We start from the raw sequence: 19,502 nt of genomic DNA on the forward strand, positions 1-19,502 counted from the left end.
TGGGCCGCCAGTTCTCACACCATTTCCCCCACAGACTATAGATGTCACAGTAGACGCGCAAGAGTGGTGAATAGTTCTACGTCGGTTTCAATTCGCGCAAACCTGCAGATGAGTTCAGTAGAAAGAAACGTTGCTGGAGAGTGTAGGTTCAGCGGACCAGTTCCATGTAGGCCATTCCTACCCTCATTATTCACCAGCACTTTGTCCATCAACAGCTTCACTGGATTTTGTGTTCACGCGCTCTCCGCGGAGGGCTACCTCTCTGCTTCGTGTATCAGCTCAATTACAGTAACGAGCTCTTTGGGAAATCGAATTAGCCTTATGCAAGCTATGAAACCGGATCGGGGGTCCTACGTCACTATGACGTTCTCGAAAGCGACCAGGCTCTTCTCGCGCTGGAGCAATTCCGGTAAAAGCTCCTCCTCCTCGTGTGATTCACGTGCGGTTAGCTCAGCGACTGCGCGGAAGAGCCTGGCTTGCGAGACTACCTTCATCCATGTTGTGTGCCATCGAAATCTCTGCTAGTTCGCATCACGACCAAACGAGCCCCAGTCCTCAAGCAGTAAGCTTCGTTTTTACACTCAATCAGCACGCTACCACCGATCAAGCAAAAACTAAAGTCACATGCACATTGTAGCTGTCTCACCCGAAGCAATAACTCTTGCTAGCGTGCGCTACAAAAAGTTCTCTGTCTTTAGCCGCTAGTGATTCAGCACGCCTAGTGGATATCAATGACCACCAGGAAAGCACTGAACGTCATCGTCAACGGACCGTTCGCCAGACCACAGAAACTCCCCAACGACTGAAACGAGTCATAGTCTCATGGATAAAGCTAGAGAAACATGAGAAAGAAAGACAGACAAGTTTCATAAATTTACTATTGAATTCTTACCTTCTTCGGTGACCTCGTGACGATGACTCTTTGTCGACTGTGCCGTGGCGTGGTTACCTATACTTGAGCCGGCCTGCGTAATGAAGGAGTGGCCATGGAGAGTGGGCGGAGCCCGGCCAGCCAAACATGGTTCGTAAGAACCCATGTCCGGAGCGGATCCGGGATATCGGACCAGACTCCGGCCCAACATGGAGGCGACCACGCGCCACAAGCGAGGTCGCCCCACACCCAAACCGGACCCACTTCTCCCGGACCCATGGATACGAACCGCTGACGCTGTTGTGCTGGCAAGTCAGCGAGACGCTCCGGATCTGTAAGACTGAATCTATATACCGTGTCACATCGTACATATCCGCGTCAGCACAACTAGATGGTCGCCGGCTAGATGGCGCATGCTACTGCACGTCATTGGCTAGCTTATAACCGCTTGATCTCTAGCGGGGAGCTACTAGTGTCCGCGAGTACGCCGCTATCGTCCTAGCGTCGAGTTTTACGTAGCGCTTGTACGCATCACTTTTCCACCTCCCAAGCGTCTGGATCGTGGAGTCCTCTATTCCTTGCCTCGCAGCTGTCGTAGCGGCTCCAATTTTAAAGCTATGACCCGAGTAGCCGTCCGGCTGAACGCCCCTGGCTTTTAGAGCTGCCCGCACTTCTCTGACAAGACGCTGTTAGACAGAGGCGTTCCATCCGAGCCCAGAAACAAGGGGCCGGCCTCTTGACCTCGCCAGGCGAGATAAGCCAGCATCGCCGTAATAGGACATAGTGCAGAACCCGTTCTCCCAAGATGAATGTCTACACCCTGCAGGAATGGATCCGTTTTTTGACTGCTTGAGCCTGACTCTCATGAGGAACGGGTTCTGACGGGAGTCCACCGCCACGTCGCTAACTGTCAGATGGACCGACGAGTCAAACGCCTGTACGGACTGCACTGTCAACTCTCCGCTGCGCTGAAAGCCAAAGAACGCCAGGCAACATGCCGTCCACAGCATCACAATGTCCCGCTCATTTGCTCTTGGGGCCCATACGTCTCTCAGCCTGGATAACACTTCCGGCGTGATTGGTAAGCGCTGTTGCCGTCTGGGACCTGAAGTCGACCGCTTGACGCCATGTAAGACCGGCTTGGTTGTAAGGATTGGTCCACATCTCTGGTAGTCCATCCGTATCGAGTATATTGATATGCTCTCCTTGTCACCACATTCAATTGGGTTGCCTTTGCAATCTCTTTGGCAGTCATGGGCAATGGTTCACAATAATCCACTCCAAAGATTTGTTCATTTGGATCAATCACTTCTACTGGTATAAGAAGTCGAGACAATACATCAGCTTCCTTGTTATCCTGCCCTGCCCTGTATTCTAGCTCATAGCTGTACGCGCTTAATATGAGTGCCCAGCGCTGCAGTCGTGCAGCTGCTAGCGTAGGAACTCCTTCCTTAGCTCCTAGAATCCTCAGTAGCGGTCGATGATCGGTTACTAGCGTAAATTTCCTTCCTTTCCATCAGGTATTTATGGAAGTGTCTTACTCCATAAATCAAGGCTAGGGCCTCTTTTTCTAAATGAGCATAATTCTTCTCAGCTGGAGCTAGTGTTCGTGATGCAAATGCGACTGGGCGTTCAGTGCCATCTTCCATGACATGACTTAGACACGCTCCTACTCCATATGGTGAAGCATCACAACTTAACTTGATGGGCTTACCCAAATTATAATGTACTAGTAAGTCCGATTTCACTAGTATTTGTTTTGCCTGCCGGAATGCCTTTCTCTGTTGATCCAACCACTTCCAACGTTGCTGTTTCTTCAATAAGATATACAGTGGTTGTAATGTCGATGACAAATTAGGTAGAACTTCCCATAATAATTTAGAAGTCCCAAGAAAGCCTTCAACTCAGTCACGTTACTAGGGTCAGGTGCATTTTGAATCGTTTCCATCTTACTCCGAGATGGGGATATGACTTCTGCACTCACCACGTGCCCCAAATATTCTACCTTAGACTTGCCAAATTCACATTTTTTCCATTTTTAGTTTAATTCCGGCTTGGTTCAGTCTTTCCAAGACCTTGAATAACCTGTGGTTATGCTGTTCATCACTGTTGCCCACTATTAGAATATCATCTAGGTAGCAGATGACTCCGTCCAGTCCTGATAGAACGTTATCTATAGCTCGTTGCCATATACTGGGTGCTGAGCTTATGCCAAATGGCATCCTTGTGTACGTAAACATGCCCTTGTGTGTGTTAATGGTTAGGTATTGCTGACTTCTGGGGTCTACTAACATCTGTTGATACGCTTGTTTGAGATCCAAACGAGAAAATTTCTTCCCTCCTGCTAAGGTCGAAAACAAGTCATCTGGATTCGGCATCGGATATTGATCCAAATCAATATAGGGGTTGATGGTGACCTTGTAGTCGCCACATATTCTAACATTTCCATCCCCCTTTCGAACTACCACGATGGGTGCTGCCCATTCACTCTTCTCTACTGGTTTCAGAATACTTTCCTTCCGCATCCGTTCGAGTTCAGCATCGACCTTACTATGCAAGGCATATGGAATCGGTCTGGGTCGATGAAACTTTGGTCTGGCATCTGTATTCAACATGATGTTGGCCTGATATCCAACCAATGTACCTACCACAGTGCCAAACAACTGTGGAAAGGTTTCCACTGGGTCTATTGCCTGAAATTTCTGTACAGTGAAGATTGAATCCCAATCTAGTTTAAAATGTTTCAACCAGTCTCTTCCTAGGATGGCGGGCTTGTTCTTCACTTTTACCACATGAAACTTTACATTTACTTGCTGTCCCTTGTATCTTACAGGAACTTCCGCTTCTCCTTGCACATTCAAGGGCTGTCCATTGTACGCGTGCAATCTGGTGGTGCTTGGGCGCAATTGTATATGTTTCAAGTACTTCTGATATGTACTAGTGGGGATAATCGTAACTGTTGCTCCGGTATCGATTTCTAACTCTATCTGTCTTCCAGCAACGTCCATTTCCACTGTGACATCTCTCTTGTTTGAGATACTATAAACAACACTAAGCGATTCCTCATCTACATGATGGGTAGTTTGGGGCTTCCCCTTTCCACTTGTTGCGTCTTTGGAATCTCTAGTCTGCATTCTCTTCCGGCATACTCGACTAATATGCCCCTGTCCCTTGCAAAAATGGCACGTTTGTGTCTTAAATCTACAATTCTGTGGCGTATGCCCTTTCGTTCTGCATCGGTGACATGCTTGTTCGCCACCACTTCCGTGTTTCGTGGTTTTCGTATTGACACCTGCTGTGAACAATGTACGCGGTCTCAGACTTCAGAGTGGGCTGGCCTTGTGGTGCACACCCACGAAGAACCGTAGTCTCCTGTCTCGCTGCTTCGAATGCCTGTGATATTTGCAGAGCCCTCTCTAATGTAAGGTCTGCCTCTGCCAACACTTTCCTTTGTAGTGCTTCACTATTCAATCCACATACGAGTTGGTCGCGTAGCGCAGTTTGTAAATACTCCCCAAACTCGCAGTCCTTCGCTAACCGACGCAGCTCAGACAAATACACAGCGATTGACTCACCTTCTCGCTGTTGTCTTTTGAAGAACTTGAATCGCTACGCTACGACGACTACTTTGAGCTGGTAGTGCCTCTTTAGCACGTCAATCAGCGCCTCCAACTCGAAATCTTGCGGCAGTCGCGGTCTTACTAGGTTCTTCAATAGGGTGTAGGTCGTCCCTCCGATGCTCGTCAAGAACACGGCCTTCTGTTTGTCTCCATCTTCGATCGAGTTAGCTGTACAATACAAGAAGAACCTCTCTTTATAGTTCTCTACGGTGTCAATTCCTGGGCTGAACTCCGCCAAACGTCCATGATAACTTGCAGCAGCCATACGGTCGTGTGCAGAGGCGTCGCTCAATAGGGGCCTGGGTGGGCCATGGCCCCCAATATTAGTAGGCGTGGCCCTCTAGACAATTGACAATAGACAATAATCCTAGAGCTTCCCCCCCCCCCATTTTGGACGTCCAGCGACGCCTCTGTCGTGTGTTTACTCTGATAGTTCGAACTCCTATCGTTCAATGACAGTCTCTCTTGTCGCAACTGTATCGGTGCTCCTCAGTGTCGTACCGATCTTCTTATGGCTACGTACTCTTCGCCACTCTCCGAGTATATCCTCGTCGCCAATTGTTGTATAGCTCACCAGCCGTAATACTACTCTGCTGTAGTCTAGGCTAAGTATATCGCGTACACCGACTCAGTGGACCGGTTATACAAGAATCTATTCTGCTACAGTGAACGACACGTACACTAATGCACAAGTGCACTCAACGCTAGTTATCGCTAGACTAATATACACGTACGCAAACCGCAGTCATACCTAAAGCGCATGCTCGCTATACCACACACCTGAAGCTGTAGTCAGTCATCCAGCTATCACAAGAGAAATCCTGATGCAGTTACAGTTCTGGCAGAAATCTGGTCTAACATATTGCGACAGCATTGCAAAACTGAGGATAAAAACGGTTCCACATGGATTCACTCCTCATGCTTGGAATGGAAGTTAGGACTTTTTCTTGCAAGTAAACACAGTATGCACTTCCCTTCGTGTCCTTTTCTATACTTAGGTCCTAACACAGCATTAGAAACAAGAAAGGACTGTCTGCGATCCATCATTGCCCAGTTGTTTTATCGTCACAAAATACTGGACCTGGAGAAACAAGAGCAGAACTTCCTCATATTTGCCTATCAGCCTGAGATTGATAAAGTCACAGGGCAGCCATTTCACGAAAGAGAAGACCACAATCATGTGTTAAAGGTAATAACACCAGAATCAATCAATTTTTGTCTGCTAAGTTTACGTCTGAAACAGAGGATAGCTAGTCACGCAAGAAGTGGTGGTCCAAAAGGTTGTCACCTGGAGAGATTGCAAGAAGCAATGGAATCGCCAGAGACATGTCTAACCTACGTGGCGCTTTCAGGGGAAAGGAAGCAAAACGTAGAAGATGCCGAAAGGATCTTTTCTAAGTCTGTTGCCCAGTATCTAAGACAAAGAGGTTACACAAACGAGGTTGTTTATGTGCAAACAGTGTGCAATTGGCATGTTGCTTCTGATGGACGAGGTACAGTGCCTTGCCAAAAGTCATGGTAGTTGGGTGAAAAGGCTGCACCACGCAAGAAGTGCTCCTGTTTTGTTACACAAGCTTCTAATTTCACACGCCTTGTGTTATATCCTGTACATTAATATTTAGTTGCCAACCCTTTAGATTTCAGGACAGCTTCTAGCCTATAATGCATAGATAACTTCAGTTTATGCACAGCGTCTTGTGGTATTTTTATCCACTCTTCTTTGATAGCTTGTTTCAGCTGATCAACGTTGCATGGCGGAGGATTTCTTGCACCAATAGATTTCTTCAGTATCATCCATAAATGTTCAATCGGATTCAGATCTGGTCTCTGCGCCGGCCAGTCCAGGGATGTGATGCCATGTTGGGTCTTCCACTCCGCCACCTTCCTCGCTCTGTGTACAGGAGCATTGTCATCTTGCAAAACAGTTGACATTCTATGTCTACCTCTCTCGGCTGCTAAAGGCAGGAAGTGTTTTTCCAGTGTTTTCTTGTACTTTTCACCGTTAATTTTGCCTTCAAGGAAAGTCAGAGGTCCAACACCTGATGAAGTCATGGCACCCCAGATCATGATGGCAGCTTCACCTTGCTTTACTGTGCCTAAAGTGCAGACTGGTAGCCATTCTTGTGTGGTCTTTCTCCAAACAAACACTCTACCATCACTGCCACTGAGTTTGATGCGGCTTTCGTCAGTAAATACCACATTGCTCCAATCCTCGACCGTTTTTCTAATGTGTTCCTTTGCCCAACAGACCCTCTTCCTTCTGTTGCTTTCAGAAATGAAAGGCTTTTTTCAAGCAGCACGACCGTGATACCCCATGTCTTTCAGCCTTCTTCTTGCTGTTGTCTGACTGAAAGATTTTGAGCAGGTCTTGCTCCACTCAGGTGCTATTGTTTTTGCTGGTTTCCGTCGGTTCTCCTTCACCACTCTTTCCAAATGGCGCAGATCCCTTGCTGTTGCTTTCCTTGGCCTTCCCTCTCGTTTCATGTTATGAACATGTCCGTTGAGCTTGTACCTTCTCACTACATTCGATATTGTTGTCAATGGCCGCTTCAGCGCTTTGGCAATCTGTGTCATCTTCTTTCCCGCCTTCCACATACCAACATCTTCAGACCGCTCATCTGTTGTCATTTCCTTGCGTGGAGGCATAATTCAAACAGATTCATCCAGCGAGTTTCATTAGGTGTTGCTTTATGGCTATCGTGCAATTTGAGTATTGTGGGCATGATAACTTGAGTATTGTGGGTATGTGATTTGCAAACAACAAGAAATACTTGGCACTACCATGACTTTTGGCAAGGCACTGTATATCACAGCTTAAACGATGCAAATACAATTATGAGATGCTTCAATATGTCCTGGATGAATTAATGCCTTGGCATATAGAGAGTTATGACTTTAGTTACCTAGAAGTAAATCAGTGAGTGTAGTTAACTCGTTAGTTAATACCATTTTCAGAGGTGTTTCACAAAAACTTGTGTTGCAGGCCAGTGAAAGGCATCAGAGGACTCAGCCGAGAAACTCTAATTGCCGTCCTAACCAACATTGAGAGTCAGGAGTATCGCCGACGGCAATCATCGGAACTACATGAGATTCCGGAGCATCCCAGGACCTCTTCAAGTGATGATGTGGAATGTTTCTTTTCGATCCTCCACAATCAACTTGGACTAAATTACAGTCTCAAAGCGATACAAAACCGATGGAGGGTCATTTGCAACGAGTTTATAAAGAGAATAGACCCCGATCTGCTATTATACTACCACACAAGTGACAAGAACCGTTTCAGAATACATGACATTCTCTGTTTTGACAGTCCCACTAGTGATAGCAGTGAAAGACTTGATTTTCTACGGCTACCTCAAAGAGAAGATGTAGGACAGATCCTGTTGGCGAGGCATCAATGCCAGTGAGAGGAACTAAAACGATAAGGCAGCAATTTCACAGCAATTCACCTGTATTACCTCAACCACCACAACTGCCACAACCAGGAGGAGACTCTGCTACTAGTACTTATTGACATTTGGGAGACTTGTTTGAGATAATGGTTAACATACACATCCTAGGTAGACGACCACACTGACACGGACAAACAGGCTAGGAGACAGACTAACAGACAGACAGACAGACTGACAAGGAGACAGGAAAACACCATACTTTACTGTGTTCAGCACCTAGGTGTATATACCATATATTCAATATTATATTGCTAAGGTACACTGCACACTAACTACTATCAGAAGCTGGATTTTGCCTGAACAGCATGTGCCCAGCACTCTCGTATAACTACATCTATAGCTGCATAATAGCCCATTCCAGACCTTGCCCAGCTTCTCCACTTCACCCATTTAAAAGAAACACTACGCACTTGGTTACCGTCCATTGCTTTTCTAACATATCCTGTCAGCTCTCTTGCAACATATCCAAAGTAGTCAAACCTCCGCCTTGTTGCAGTTGACATTGAAAAGCTACTGCTTGTTGATCTGCAGGATTGCTGTTCTCTTTGAGTAGACGAATAGGCACAAACGTGTCCTGCTCCATTTTCTCTCTAGCCGCTTTTAGGCATTCCTGGTAAGTCCTTTCTTTTGTGCATCCCAAGCATTTGAATGTGGCTTTGTCCTCTATAGACGACAAAATACTTAACACGCTCCAAAACAAATATTCACAAACACATTTCAACCCACCATAGACTTCTTCTGATCCACTGTCAGATTCTTTTGCTGCCTCGATGGCTCCAACGTCGGGCAAGTCTTCACCACTGTCTTCCTTCTCACCCTCAAGGTGGTAGCTTACTTCTTGTTGAAGATAGGATGACGCTCCTTCGAGGCATGAGAGCGTTACGTCTACATGCATATGGGCATGTTGATCACACACTGCCCGCTCCCATATAACTGGACAATCTACTGCAGAAAACAGTGGGCGCGGATTCTGAAAGATGTCTGTCTCCACACTTGACAGCTGCAAAGAATTAATTAGCACAAGAGAAGGCCATCAATTCTACAGGTTTCCTCAAACTAAAGCTACTAGTAGATCAGACTTGCCTGAATGTCAAATGAGACAATTGGAGTTACACGTTGGGGTAGTGTAACGCCATGAAGCAGCGCCGGGCGGCAGAATCCATCAAAAGCAACACCTTGCTTGCCACTTTCATTCAATGAAGCCATACGAATACGCGTTAGTCTTGCATCCAGTACGGGAAAACAAGAGAGATTGTAATAGAACGATTCGCAGCCCCTCAAGATGACGACTACCGCCATTGCCGGATGTTGCTTCCACGACACTGCAGCATGCAATGAGGCAAACCCCATAATAGGGTCCGGAATTTCACCGTTGCTTTTTGGTTAAAAACTAACCCGCCCTCAAAGTGCGCACGTTAGTAATCGTCTTCCTCTGGAGTTTATGGATGTTACATATGACGAAGAGAATGAATGATTCATTACTGCACTTAGTAACATTATAACATCAGGAATATGTTTACAGATGAACTCGCTTCCATTTTGATGTGTAATGTAATCTGTATACCTTCCGTGATGCTCCTCCTAGGGTCCTATCTCTACATAAACGTTTGCCGCAATTCCCACACTGCCAGCTATTGTTTTTCCTACTTTTGTACACCTGGAGTACACAAAATGAAACCATTTAACATGCCGCCTCTAGATGGTACCAATGGAGTTTTCTAGCGTCTTTGCACTTGCCATGACTTAACCTAATTAATAATTATAAAAGCCCGCGTGTTTGCACTGCCAAGGGTAGCCTCGTACCAGACCCTCTCGAGCCGTCGTGCTCGGTTCCCGTATAACAGGACAACGCCGTGTATGCGGGAACCGAGCACGACGGCGCGAGAGGGTCTGGTACGAGGCTACTTACATGCACAGAGAGTCAGACAGGACGCCGCGCCGTTGAACATAGTCGTACATGTTCAACTACACGCAACTGTAAGCAGCATGTAGCAGCAGGTGGAAGTGGCAGCTAGGCTTCCAAACGGTAGTCACATGTGTACAGCCCCTATTTTGTTCACAGGTACTATTTTGTTCACGGGCCTATTTGTTCATATTTGCTCCTATTTTGTTTACCGGGTACTATTTTGTTTACGCGTTCTAAACCCGTCGTAGCAGCTCCTATTTTGTTCACGGCCCCTATTTTGTTCACGCACATTTCTTCCTCTCTACTCGCGTTTTCGTGTCACAAATTTCTTTTCTCCTAGCAAATGTGCTCTAGACACGGCAAACTACATAGAAATAGAGAAAAGTAACCTTGTTCTGGGCAGCAAGTTGCCTATTTTGTCGATTTTCACGCGAACAAAATAGTACCCGTGAACAAAACAGGGGCTGCTCTAGCAGCCCTTATTTTGTTCGCGGCCCCTATTTTGTTTACAGCCCCTACTTTGTTCACAGCCCCTATTTCGTCCATATTTTGTTCACAAGATCTAGTAGTGTTCACAGCCCTTGTTTGGTGATTTAGATAGACTATTTGACTTTGACATTCAAGGCCAAGCTCATTAGTTAATCTATGACCTTGTTGTTTGCAAGCACTGGTTGACTTTCACAAATTCCTAGCATATGCACAAGTAGAGCTGGATGAGGAATAAAGTGTCTGTCTGTCTGGCTGGCTGTCTGTCTGTCTGTCTGTATGTCGATCTGCCTGTCTGTCTATTTGCTGTGTGTGTGTGTGTGTGTGTGTGTGTGTGTGTGTGTGACGTTTTCTTTGTCAGATTGCTGTTGGTGCACTTAAGTCTGTGGATAAATGTATCCAGACAAGAGATGTTCCTGCGCCAGTATGCCTATCTGTGGGAAGGACAGCAACTGCAGAGCAAGTGCTACAACAAGGTCGTAATTCCTTGTTTCCTGCTGACAACGGGGAATTCTTCCTTGGCAATGCCAAAGGCCAGAAGATATCTGGTCTAATTGAAGGTATTCCTTGGACACTTGAGGAATACCTTCACAAGCACAATATTGCCCCATCAAAGTGCAAGTTCTATGTTGTGAAGGTTCAATGTATTAATCAGCTAGATGGTAGGAGTTTGTTTTATCTGTTAATTAATCATTGGAACCTAGGTTATGAAGGGCAAGACTGAAGAAGGGAGTGATCTCGGTATGGAGTAGTTACCGGTGTTGAATACTATCTATCAACATGTATGATTACTATATAGGTCGAAATCAGCAGAAATCACAACTACTAAGGCAGCTGACACAGCTATCTCATTTCAAAGTGAAAGGGGTGAGTTTCAATGTGATAACGTGAAACTTTTAGAGTAGCATAAGGATGCTATGCACTGTAAAGAGTAGTCTTCCAAGTTCATTGCAAATGTACCAGTGAACAAATGACAGTATCAATGTTTGATCATGCAGAACTTTTACAGGATTGCAACAAGGTACATACTGATTATTTGTCTTTGGTTCTATAGCCCAGAAGTAGCAAATTTGAAGTTGCTGAAGCTGTGCAAGTGTATTGGAAGAGGTGGCTTTGGAACTATCCACCTTGCAACATATGCTGGTACATCTGTTGCAGTAAAAAAGATCAATACTACAGGTGAAGAGGAGAAGGCAACTGCATTACGGGACATTACAGCACTATTGTAAGCTCAGTCAATTGTGTATAGACCGTTAGTTAAGAATTGGGACAAATTTTGTCACACAGGCATCTTCGTCATCCCAATATCGTGATGCTAATGGGATACCATGTAAGTGAGCACAACATTCTGCTTATAATGAACTATATTCAGTCTGGGAGTCTGCATGATATACTCCATGTAAGGTGCACTGGACATGTTGTATTTTCTATTAAACTTAGCTTACCGTTTTGTCTAACATTAGCATTTAGAAAACACCACTACTTGTCGACGACAAGTTAAGCATCATCGAGCAATGCTGCTACGGATTGCAGTTCATGCATTCACGGGAACCTCCATTTCTCCATAGAAATTTGAAGCCTGCAAACATTCTGGTCACAGAATTCATTTTGTGCTTAATAATTAGAAACATAAAGTTAATACAATACGATTTTGAATAGGTTGGCCTTCCTTCTTTGCATACCTATCTGTGTGACATGGGCCTGACACAGGTACGGGACGGCAGTACCCAGTTCTGTAAGGTGATGCCAGCAGGAACACCTATGCATATCACCCCAGAGTCATTTACACGAGACTTTGGGACCCCCACTGATGTGTGGGCCTTTGGAACCATCTTGGTAGAAATTATGACAGAAAAATACAGCTGGGGAAGAATGCTCAACATGATGGATATGTTTGCCACTCTGCAACAAAAGAAACTGCCACCATCCATGTACATGTTGGATGCGCCTTTACAAGATGTGGCAAAGGCCTGCCTACAGTACGAACCAAAGAAGAGGCCATCAATGACTGAGGTAATAAAACTCCTCTTCAAGGCTCAGGATGCAATTAAAAAGCTTAAAAAATAATATATAATGTACTAATGTACAGTCATCATAAATATTCTATGCCAATTCTGTAGACTAGACTAATGTATGAGATTGTGTATCTTTCTATTGATTTTATGCATCCGTTCCCAAAATCGTCAACCACGCTGATTCTTGTATGAATTACAATTACAATCATATCGTAACTCACACCGTAGCTAAGGCGGTTGAGTCTGTAGAGTCCCTAATGTGTGTTTAGAGTGAGGTATTCTTTGGAGGTGTCTTCCACCTCCAACCGTGTGTACGCATGCGAAAGGTCTAGTGTGGTGAACTGCTTACCTCCAGCTAATGTCGCAAATATATCCTCTGCTGTGGGAAGAGGGTAACGATCCATGTCTATCAGTTGGTTGAGTGTGACCTTGTAATCACCACAGATGCGTACCGTCTTGTCCTTCTTCGGTATGTTCACTGTTAGGGTTGCCCACTCCGAATGGTTCACCTTACTGACGATCTTGTTCTTCTCCAGGCAGTCTAATTCCGTGCAATAGCTTCCCTCATAGCATAGGGTGCTGCTCTGTTTTTCCGAAATACTGGCTTGGCTCCCTGCTTCAAATGTATTGTTGCCTTGAAATCCTTGATGACGCTGTATCCATCTTTGAACACTGCCTGGTGTCGCTCAATGATCTCCTCCACCTCTGTGTCTTTGGTCCGCGCTTCCCCTTTTATGTCAACGTTGCATATCCTAGGCCAGTTAATGTGTATCACTTCCTGCCAATTTCTGCCCAACAGTGCTGGCCGATTTCCAGCAACAATCACCAGGGTAGGTTTCGTTTCTGTCTTTCATATTGCACTGGGACCCGAGTTACTCCTTTTATCTCTAGTGGCCTTCCATGGTAGTCTCCCAGTTTCAAATTCGTCTTTTCCAAGAAGTACCATCGTAGATGGCAATTGAACAGTTGTTCAGATGCTACCAACACTACAGCTCCTGTGTCTAACTCTATTTGAATGGGGTCTTTCCCGACAACCACTTCCACCATGTACTTGGGTGTGGACCAGTTTATGGTGTGATTTTTACCAATGTCCTGGGCCTTCTGAATGTAATACATTCCAAATTCATCGGTATCTTCTGCTGTGTCTTGGTCCTTTTCTCTTTCATTACAATCTACCAACTTTTTCTCCAACTGTGTCTTGTTCTTGCTCTTGCACATATGTTTGAGGTGGCCCACTTTAGTGCAGCGGTGGCATTTACTCTTCTTGTGCCAGCATTTCTGCGCATCATGTTTACCACCACAACAATAACACTGTTCTCCCTTATCCATTGTTGGTTTCCTGAACTCTTTCTTTGTCGCTGTGGACACTAGGTGGACGGTTGACTCTCTAGGTTGTGCATGACTAGCCAACTCAGCAGTGTCCCTTGCGGCTAGCTCCATAGCTTGAGCTAAGTCACACGCTCTCTTGAACGTCAAATCTTTCTCAGACAACAATTTCACTCACCGTGGAGAGTCACCATGCGCTGTTTGGAAGCTTGGGCGTGATACACAATCTGCTGGGTCACATAGATGTAAGCTAATTGAGTTTGTGACGTAGGTACTATTTAGTCACGTGGGGTGCCAAGACTATGACGTGGGTTGACACTTAGTGAAGTAAGTGTGTGAAAGTAGGCGCGGTGAGTCCAGACTCACGGGAGGCTGAAAGTGTCATACGGGAACCGGACACTGCTAGGCTCACGTGAGTCTGGGAACGAGACTAATGCTATCCTTGCCGATCACCTGCGCGGGAAAATGTCAGATCCGTATTCCTCGTCGCCAATATAGTATACCAGGATGGAAACAGATAGAAGTAGCTCCTTTATTCCGCTAGCCGCTAACGGTAATACAGAACTCGAAACTCAACGTGTACAATGTCAGACTACTACAGCCACGCATGCGCAGTTTAGATATCTAATCTACTACAACCAGTACCTTTGATCTTGCAAATGAATAATTGCAAGCATTTGTGGTATTTCTGTCTTCAAGTATTTAGAATGATGACTGGCCAAACGACAGCATTTTGCGACCATGTAGACGCCTGGGACCAAAATAACGCCCATGTCCTAGTATACGCCCAGAAAAAAGTGTTTCTTGTCTATACGCCCAGGCCGTTATTACGGGCGAATACTGTAATTACTAGACTCGTGTACCCAGTCCTCTCCTCGCGCGCGCTCCACGTGTTTTAGCACGTGCTTTTTGTTTATGAAACGAGTTCGCTAACATGGCTGGTTACGCCTCTGGCGGTGGTTCTAGCTTTACGGCAAAACACAACTCGTTAGCGAAAACTCTACCTGCAACTTCCATTGACACGTTGCTTCGTAACCCTTCATGCATACAGCAGGCTACAAAATATTTATACACGTCGCTATTTGGTCAAATCCAATACCCTAGCGGCCACTCTGACGTCATTCGCACCTTATTGAACGTCCTATTACTTGTGTACGGCAGCTACGGGAAAGAACTTCCTTCTACATGCGGTAGTTCCTCAAACAGTCTGTAATTATCTGCATGAACGAGACAAACGCATACTGGTAAGCTACTTGTAGGTCTCTAGAAACCTCATTTCGATCGTTTTTAGGAGTACCGAAAGTAATTAGATATCATTTTTGTTTACCTAGCTGTTTGCCAAATTCTTTGCTTCGTACATCTCTAGCTACGAAATGCGAGACGCATGCAGCCAAGTCACTGACATTTTGAGAGCCACAAGCAAAGATCTCCTCGCTCGTATGCACGTAGGCTTTTGTCAGTAGCATTTCTGCAGCTACATATATCTAGATATGAGATGCTAGTATACGATATTGTGAGTGTTTACATTGTGTCTAGCAGACGTCATTGAGCTAATTCAATTTTCTATTTTGCCCACTAGGCAGCTCTCTATATTTAGATACTGTAGTTGACAAAGTCCCCATTCCCACACTACACTTACTGTTGGAATGAGTGGAGACGTCACTACCGCATATGCAGTCACCGTCGCCTGTTTTATTGTTGCCATCACCCTTATTGTCTTTTTTTTTATATCGGTAAGTAGTAGTCTGATGTGTCTACTACTATACTGAGACATCACTGGAATTTTTGTGTGTAACGCAGCAGTCGAATAGAGAGAAGACCGAAATGCGAACGAATGCGGAAAGAGAGAGGAACGAAATGCGAAGGAATCATGAGAGGAGAGAGGCGGATAGAGAAAGCCGAAATTCAAATGCAAAATGAGATAAAAAAATCTGCAGTCGAAATCTGGGCCAAGTTGTTCAGTTATGTGACTTGAACTCATGCATTGACTATTCAAAATAATTTGTCTAATGTGCTGCTGTATACCTAGCTAGATATAGTGTTGCTGTAGAAATTGTACTAAAGTGTGTTTGAAAATTGAAGAAAGCTGGTATTTCTAAACCTGAATTAATCTCTAAGCCCCAGCTAGATAAATACTGTACGTAGCCTAGCTAGTGACACGCAACTGTCGCAGAATGAAGTCTTGCATCGATCGCCTCTCAATGGCCTAGCTCTGCCATGAATGCAGAGACGGAATCAACGCATTCCTTGTAAGAAATCGCTTTACACGAAAGAGAAGCTGATGCTTACGTTGGGATATCGTGTGACAGGTACTGTTTGGTAAAGGTTCTCAAGCATACAACTATATACGTAGGAGTCTACGTATACAGTAGTGGTGCAATGGGTCGGTAACTTACCGGTACGCGCTGTCGAGATTCTAGTTTGTGGCACGTGTACAGTCTATTGATCGAATTAACCACGGCAGTGGAGAGCAAAACTTTGCTGGATTAGATCTAAACTCTACCTAGATATGATATCAAGCGGTATCTGTGTGTGTGTGTGTGTGTGTGTGTGTGTGTGTGTGTGTGTGTGTGTGTGTGTGTGTGTGTGTGTGTGTGTGTGTGGGTGGTGTGTGTGTGTGTGTGTGTGTGTGTGTGTGTGTGTGTGTGTGTGTGTGTGTGTGTGTGTGTGTGGGTGTGTGTGTGTGTGTGTGTGTGTGTGTGTGTGTGTGTTTGTGTGTGTGTGTGTGTGTATGTTTGCCAACATTTGTGTTTTACAGTCAAATAAAAAATTTAGGGTTGCATGCGTTTGCAAGGTGACTAAAAGGTCTAGATATGCTATTACCAGATATAGAGGTCTAAAGACAATCCTAACTAATTAATGTATTTGTACCAATATATTTGAACTAACACTGAAATAGAAGCATAATTAAAATTAAGTGTAGTCAACTAAGGTTACAACTTTTCTATTGGCGTGATCTGACCGCAGTTACTGCTGCAAACAGTCACATTCAGAGCCCTGGTCACATAATTTACTAGACTCGTACCCAGTCCTCTCCTCCACGTGTTTTAGCACGTGCTTTTTGTTTACCAAAGGAGTTCGCTAACATGGCTGGTTACGCCTCTGGCAGTGGTTTATGGCAAAACACATGCAACTCGTTAGCGAAAACTCTACCTGCAGCTTCCATTGACACGTCGCTTCGTAACCCTTCATGCATACAGCAGGCCACAAAATATCTAGACACGTCGCTATTTGGTCAAATCCAGATACCGTAGCGGCCATTCTGACGTCATTCGCACCTTTTATCGAATGTCGTATTACTTGTGTACGTACGTGCAGCAGCTACGGGAAAGAACTTCCTTCTACATGCAGTAGTTCTTCAAATAGGCTACAGTCTGTAACTGCATAAACGAGACTAACGCATACTGATAAGCTGCTTACTCTAGAAATCTCGTTTCGATCGTTTTTAGGAGTATTGAAAGCAATTAGATATCATGTTTGTTTACCTAGCTGTTTTGCCAAAACTCTTTGCTTGCCAAAACTCCTTGCTTTGTACATCTCTAGCTACGTACGAAATACGACAGACATGCAGCCCAGTCACTGACATTTCAGAGCCACAAGCAAAGATCTCCTCGTTCGTATGCACGTAGGCTTTTGTCAGTAGCATTTCTGCAGCTACATATATCTAGATATGAGATGCTAGTATACGAGATTGTGAGTGTTTACATTGTGTTTAGCAGACGCCATTGAGCTAATTCAATTTTCTATTTTGCCCACTAGACAGCTCTCTATAATTATTTAGATACTGTAGTTGACAAAGTCCCTATTCCCACGCTACACTTACTGTTGGAATGAGTGGAGACGGCACTAACGCATATGCAGTCACCGTCACCTGTTTTATTGCTGCCATCGTCATCATTCTCATTTTTTTGATATGTGTAAGTAGTAGTCTGCTGTGTCTACTACTATACTGAGACATCACTGGAATTTTTGTGTGCGACGCAGCAGTCGGATAGAGAGAAGACCGAAATGCGAACGAATGCGGAAAGAGAGAAGAACGAAATGCGAAGGAATCATGAGAAGAGAGAACAACATCTGCGGGCGGAACGTGACGCCAGGTACGAGTGTTCAGTTATGTGACTTGAACTCATGCGTTGACTATTCGAATACTTTGCCTACTGTGCTGCTGTATTCCCAGCTAGATATAGTGTTGCAGTAGACATTGTACTAAAGTGTGTTTGAAAATTGAAGAAAACTGGGGGTAGACTATACAATGTACTGATCTGTGATCATGACTAGCGATGAATACCTAGCGAGACAAACTTTTTTTACACAAAATAGGGCAGCAGTCGACGCCGATCTACTCTAGGTAGAGAGCGAGATATGCTGTGAGAATGTTGCGTCGCGATCGTATACGCTAGCTGTACTTTCTAGATGTCAACAATTCCCACCCAGCAGATGGAAGTCGAGCGTATGCAAACCGTCGAAATATTCTACTGAGGCATCTAAAGCCTGGTTCACAATATTGACGCCGACGTCGACGTCGACGTCGTCAATAGAAATGAATTCTATTCCAGCGTCGATGTCAGCGTCAACATCAAGGATGCCGCCGATGTCGAGGCGGTTTCTTTGAAGTTTGACGCTCAACTGAGCGTCGGCGTCATATTGTGAACCAGGCTTAATCGAGCTGGATCATTGGGATATATTTCAACCACCCGTGACACTGTGTCGGTGTCGTTTCAGCCGAGCTAGGAATCTAGAGCTAAAGCGAAGAGTAGAAGTCGTCAGACGACAAGAAGTCTTTGTTACAGACAACTCTGATAATGTTGATGACAAAAGTAATTAGATTTTGCCACTAGCGGTGACTTTCAATTATAATTGCACATTGTACACGGTGCTCTAGACAGAGTGTTTACTAGAACTAGTGACATGCCAACACACCACTGCTATTTTGTTTTGTCGCGTCTAGTCTACTTATCTGTAACCGCCGGGTCTGGTACTTTCACCTTTCTATGCGCTCACGTGTTCAAACGCTCACGTGTTCAAGATATCCGCGTTTTCCCACGGTTTCTCCGTTTCTCGAACATACACTAGCACACCTGGAGTACACAAAATGAAACCATTTACCATGCTGCCTCTATAGATGGTACCAATGGAACTTTCTAGCGTCTTTGCACTTGCCATGACTTAACCTAATTAGTAATTATAAAAGCCCACGTGTTTGCACAGAGAGTCAGACAGGACGCCGCGCCGTTGAACATAGTCGTACATGTTCAACTACACGCAACTGTAAGCAGCATGTAGCAGCAGGTGGAAGTGGCAGCTAGGCTTCCAAACGATAGTCACATGTGTACAGCCCCTATTTTGTTCACAGGTACTATTTTGTTCACGGCCCTATTTTGTTCATATTTGCTCCTATTTTGTTTACCGGGTACTATTTTGTTTAAGCGTTCTAAACCCTTCGTAGCAGCTCCTATTTTGTTCACGGCCCCTATTTTGTTCACGCACATTTCTTCCTCTCTACTCGCGTTTTCGTGTCACAAATTTCTTTTCTCCTAGCAAATGTGCTCTAGACACGGCAAACTACATAGAAATAGAGAAAAGTAACCTTGTTCTGGGCAGCAAGTTGCCTATTTTGTCGATTTTCACGCGAACAAAATAGTACCCGTGAACAAAATAGAGGCTGCTAGTTCGCGGCCCCTATTTTGTTTACAGCCCCTATTTTGTTCACAGCCCCTATTTCGTCCATATTTTGTTCACAAGATCTAGTAGTGTTCACAGCCCTTGTTTGGTGATTTAGATAGACTATTTGACTTTGACATTCAAGGCCAAGCTCATTAGTTAATC

The 19,502-nt window shown here is 44.9% G+C and overlaps 1 protein-coding gene across 1 annotated transcript; it reads right to left on the reverse strand.

Annotated features, from left to right (window-relative positions):
- Positions 1–2,892: 2,892 nt before the first annotated feature.
- LOC134197697 (uncharacterized protein K02A2.6-like) lies at positions 2,893–3,879 on the reverse strand. The gene has a single exon (XM_062667044.1). It carries the CDS (start codon positions 3,877–3,879, stop codon positions 2,893–2,895), a length of 987 nt encoding a protein of 328 aa, XP_062523028.1.
- Positions 3,880–19,502: the final 15,623 nt, after the last annotated feature.

This window comes from Corticium candelabrum, chromosome 22 (assembly GCF_963422355.1).
Source record: "Corticium candelabrum chromosome 22, ooCorCand1.1, whole genome shotgun sequence".
NCBI classification, from domain to species: domain Eukaryota; kingdom Metazoa; phylum Porifera; class Homoscleromorpha; order Homosclerophorida; family Plakinidae; genus Corticium; species Corticium candelabrum.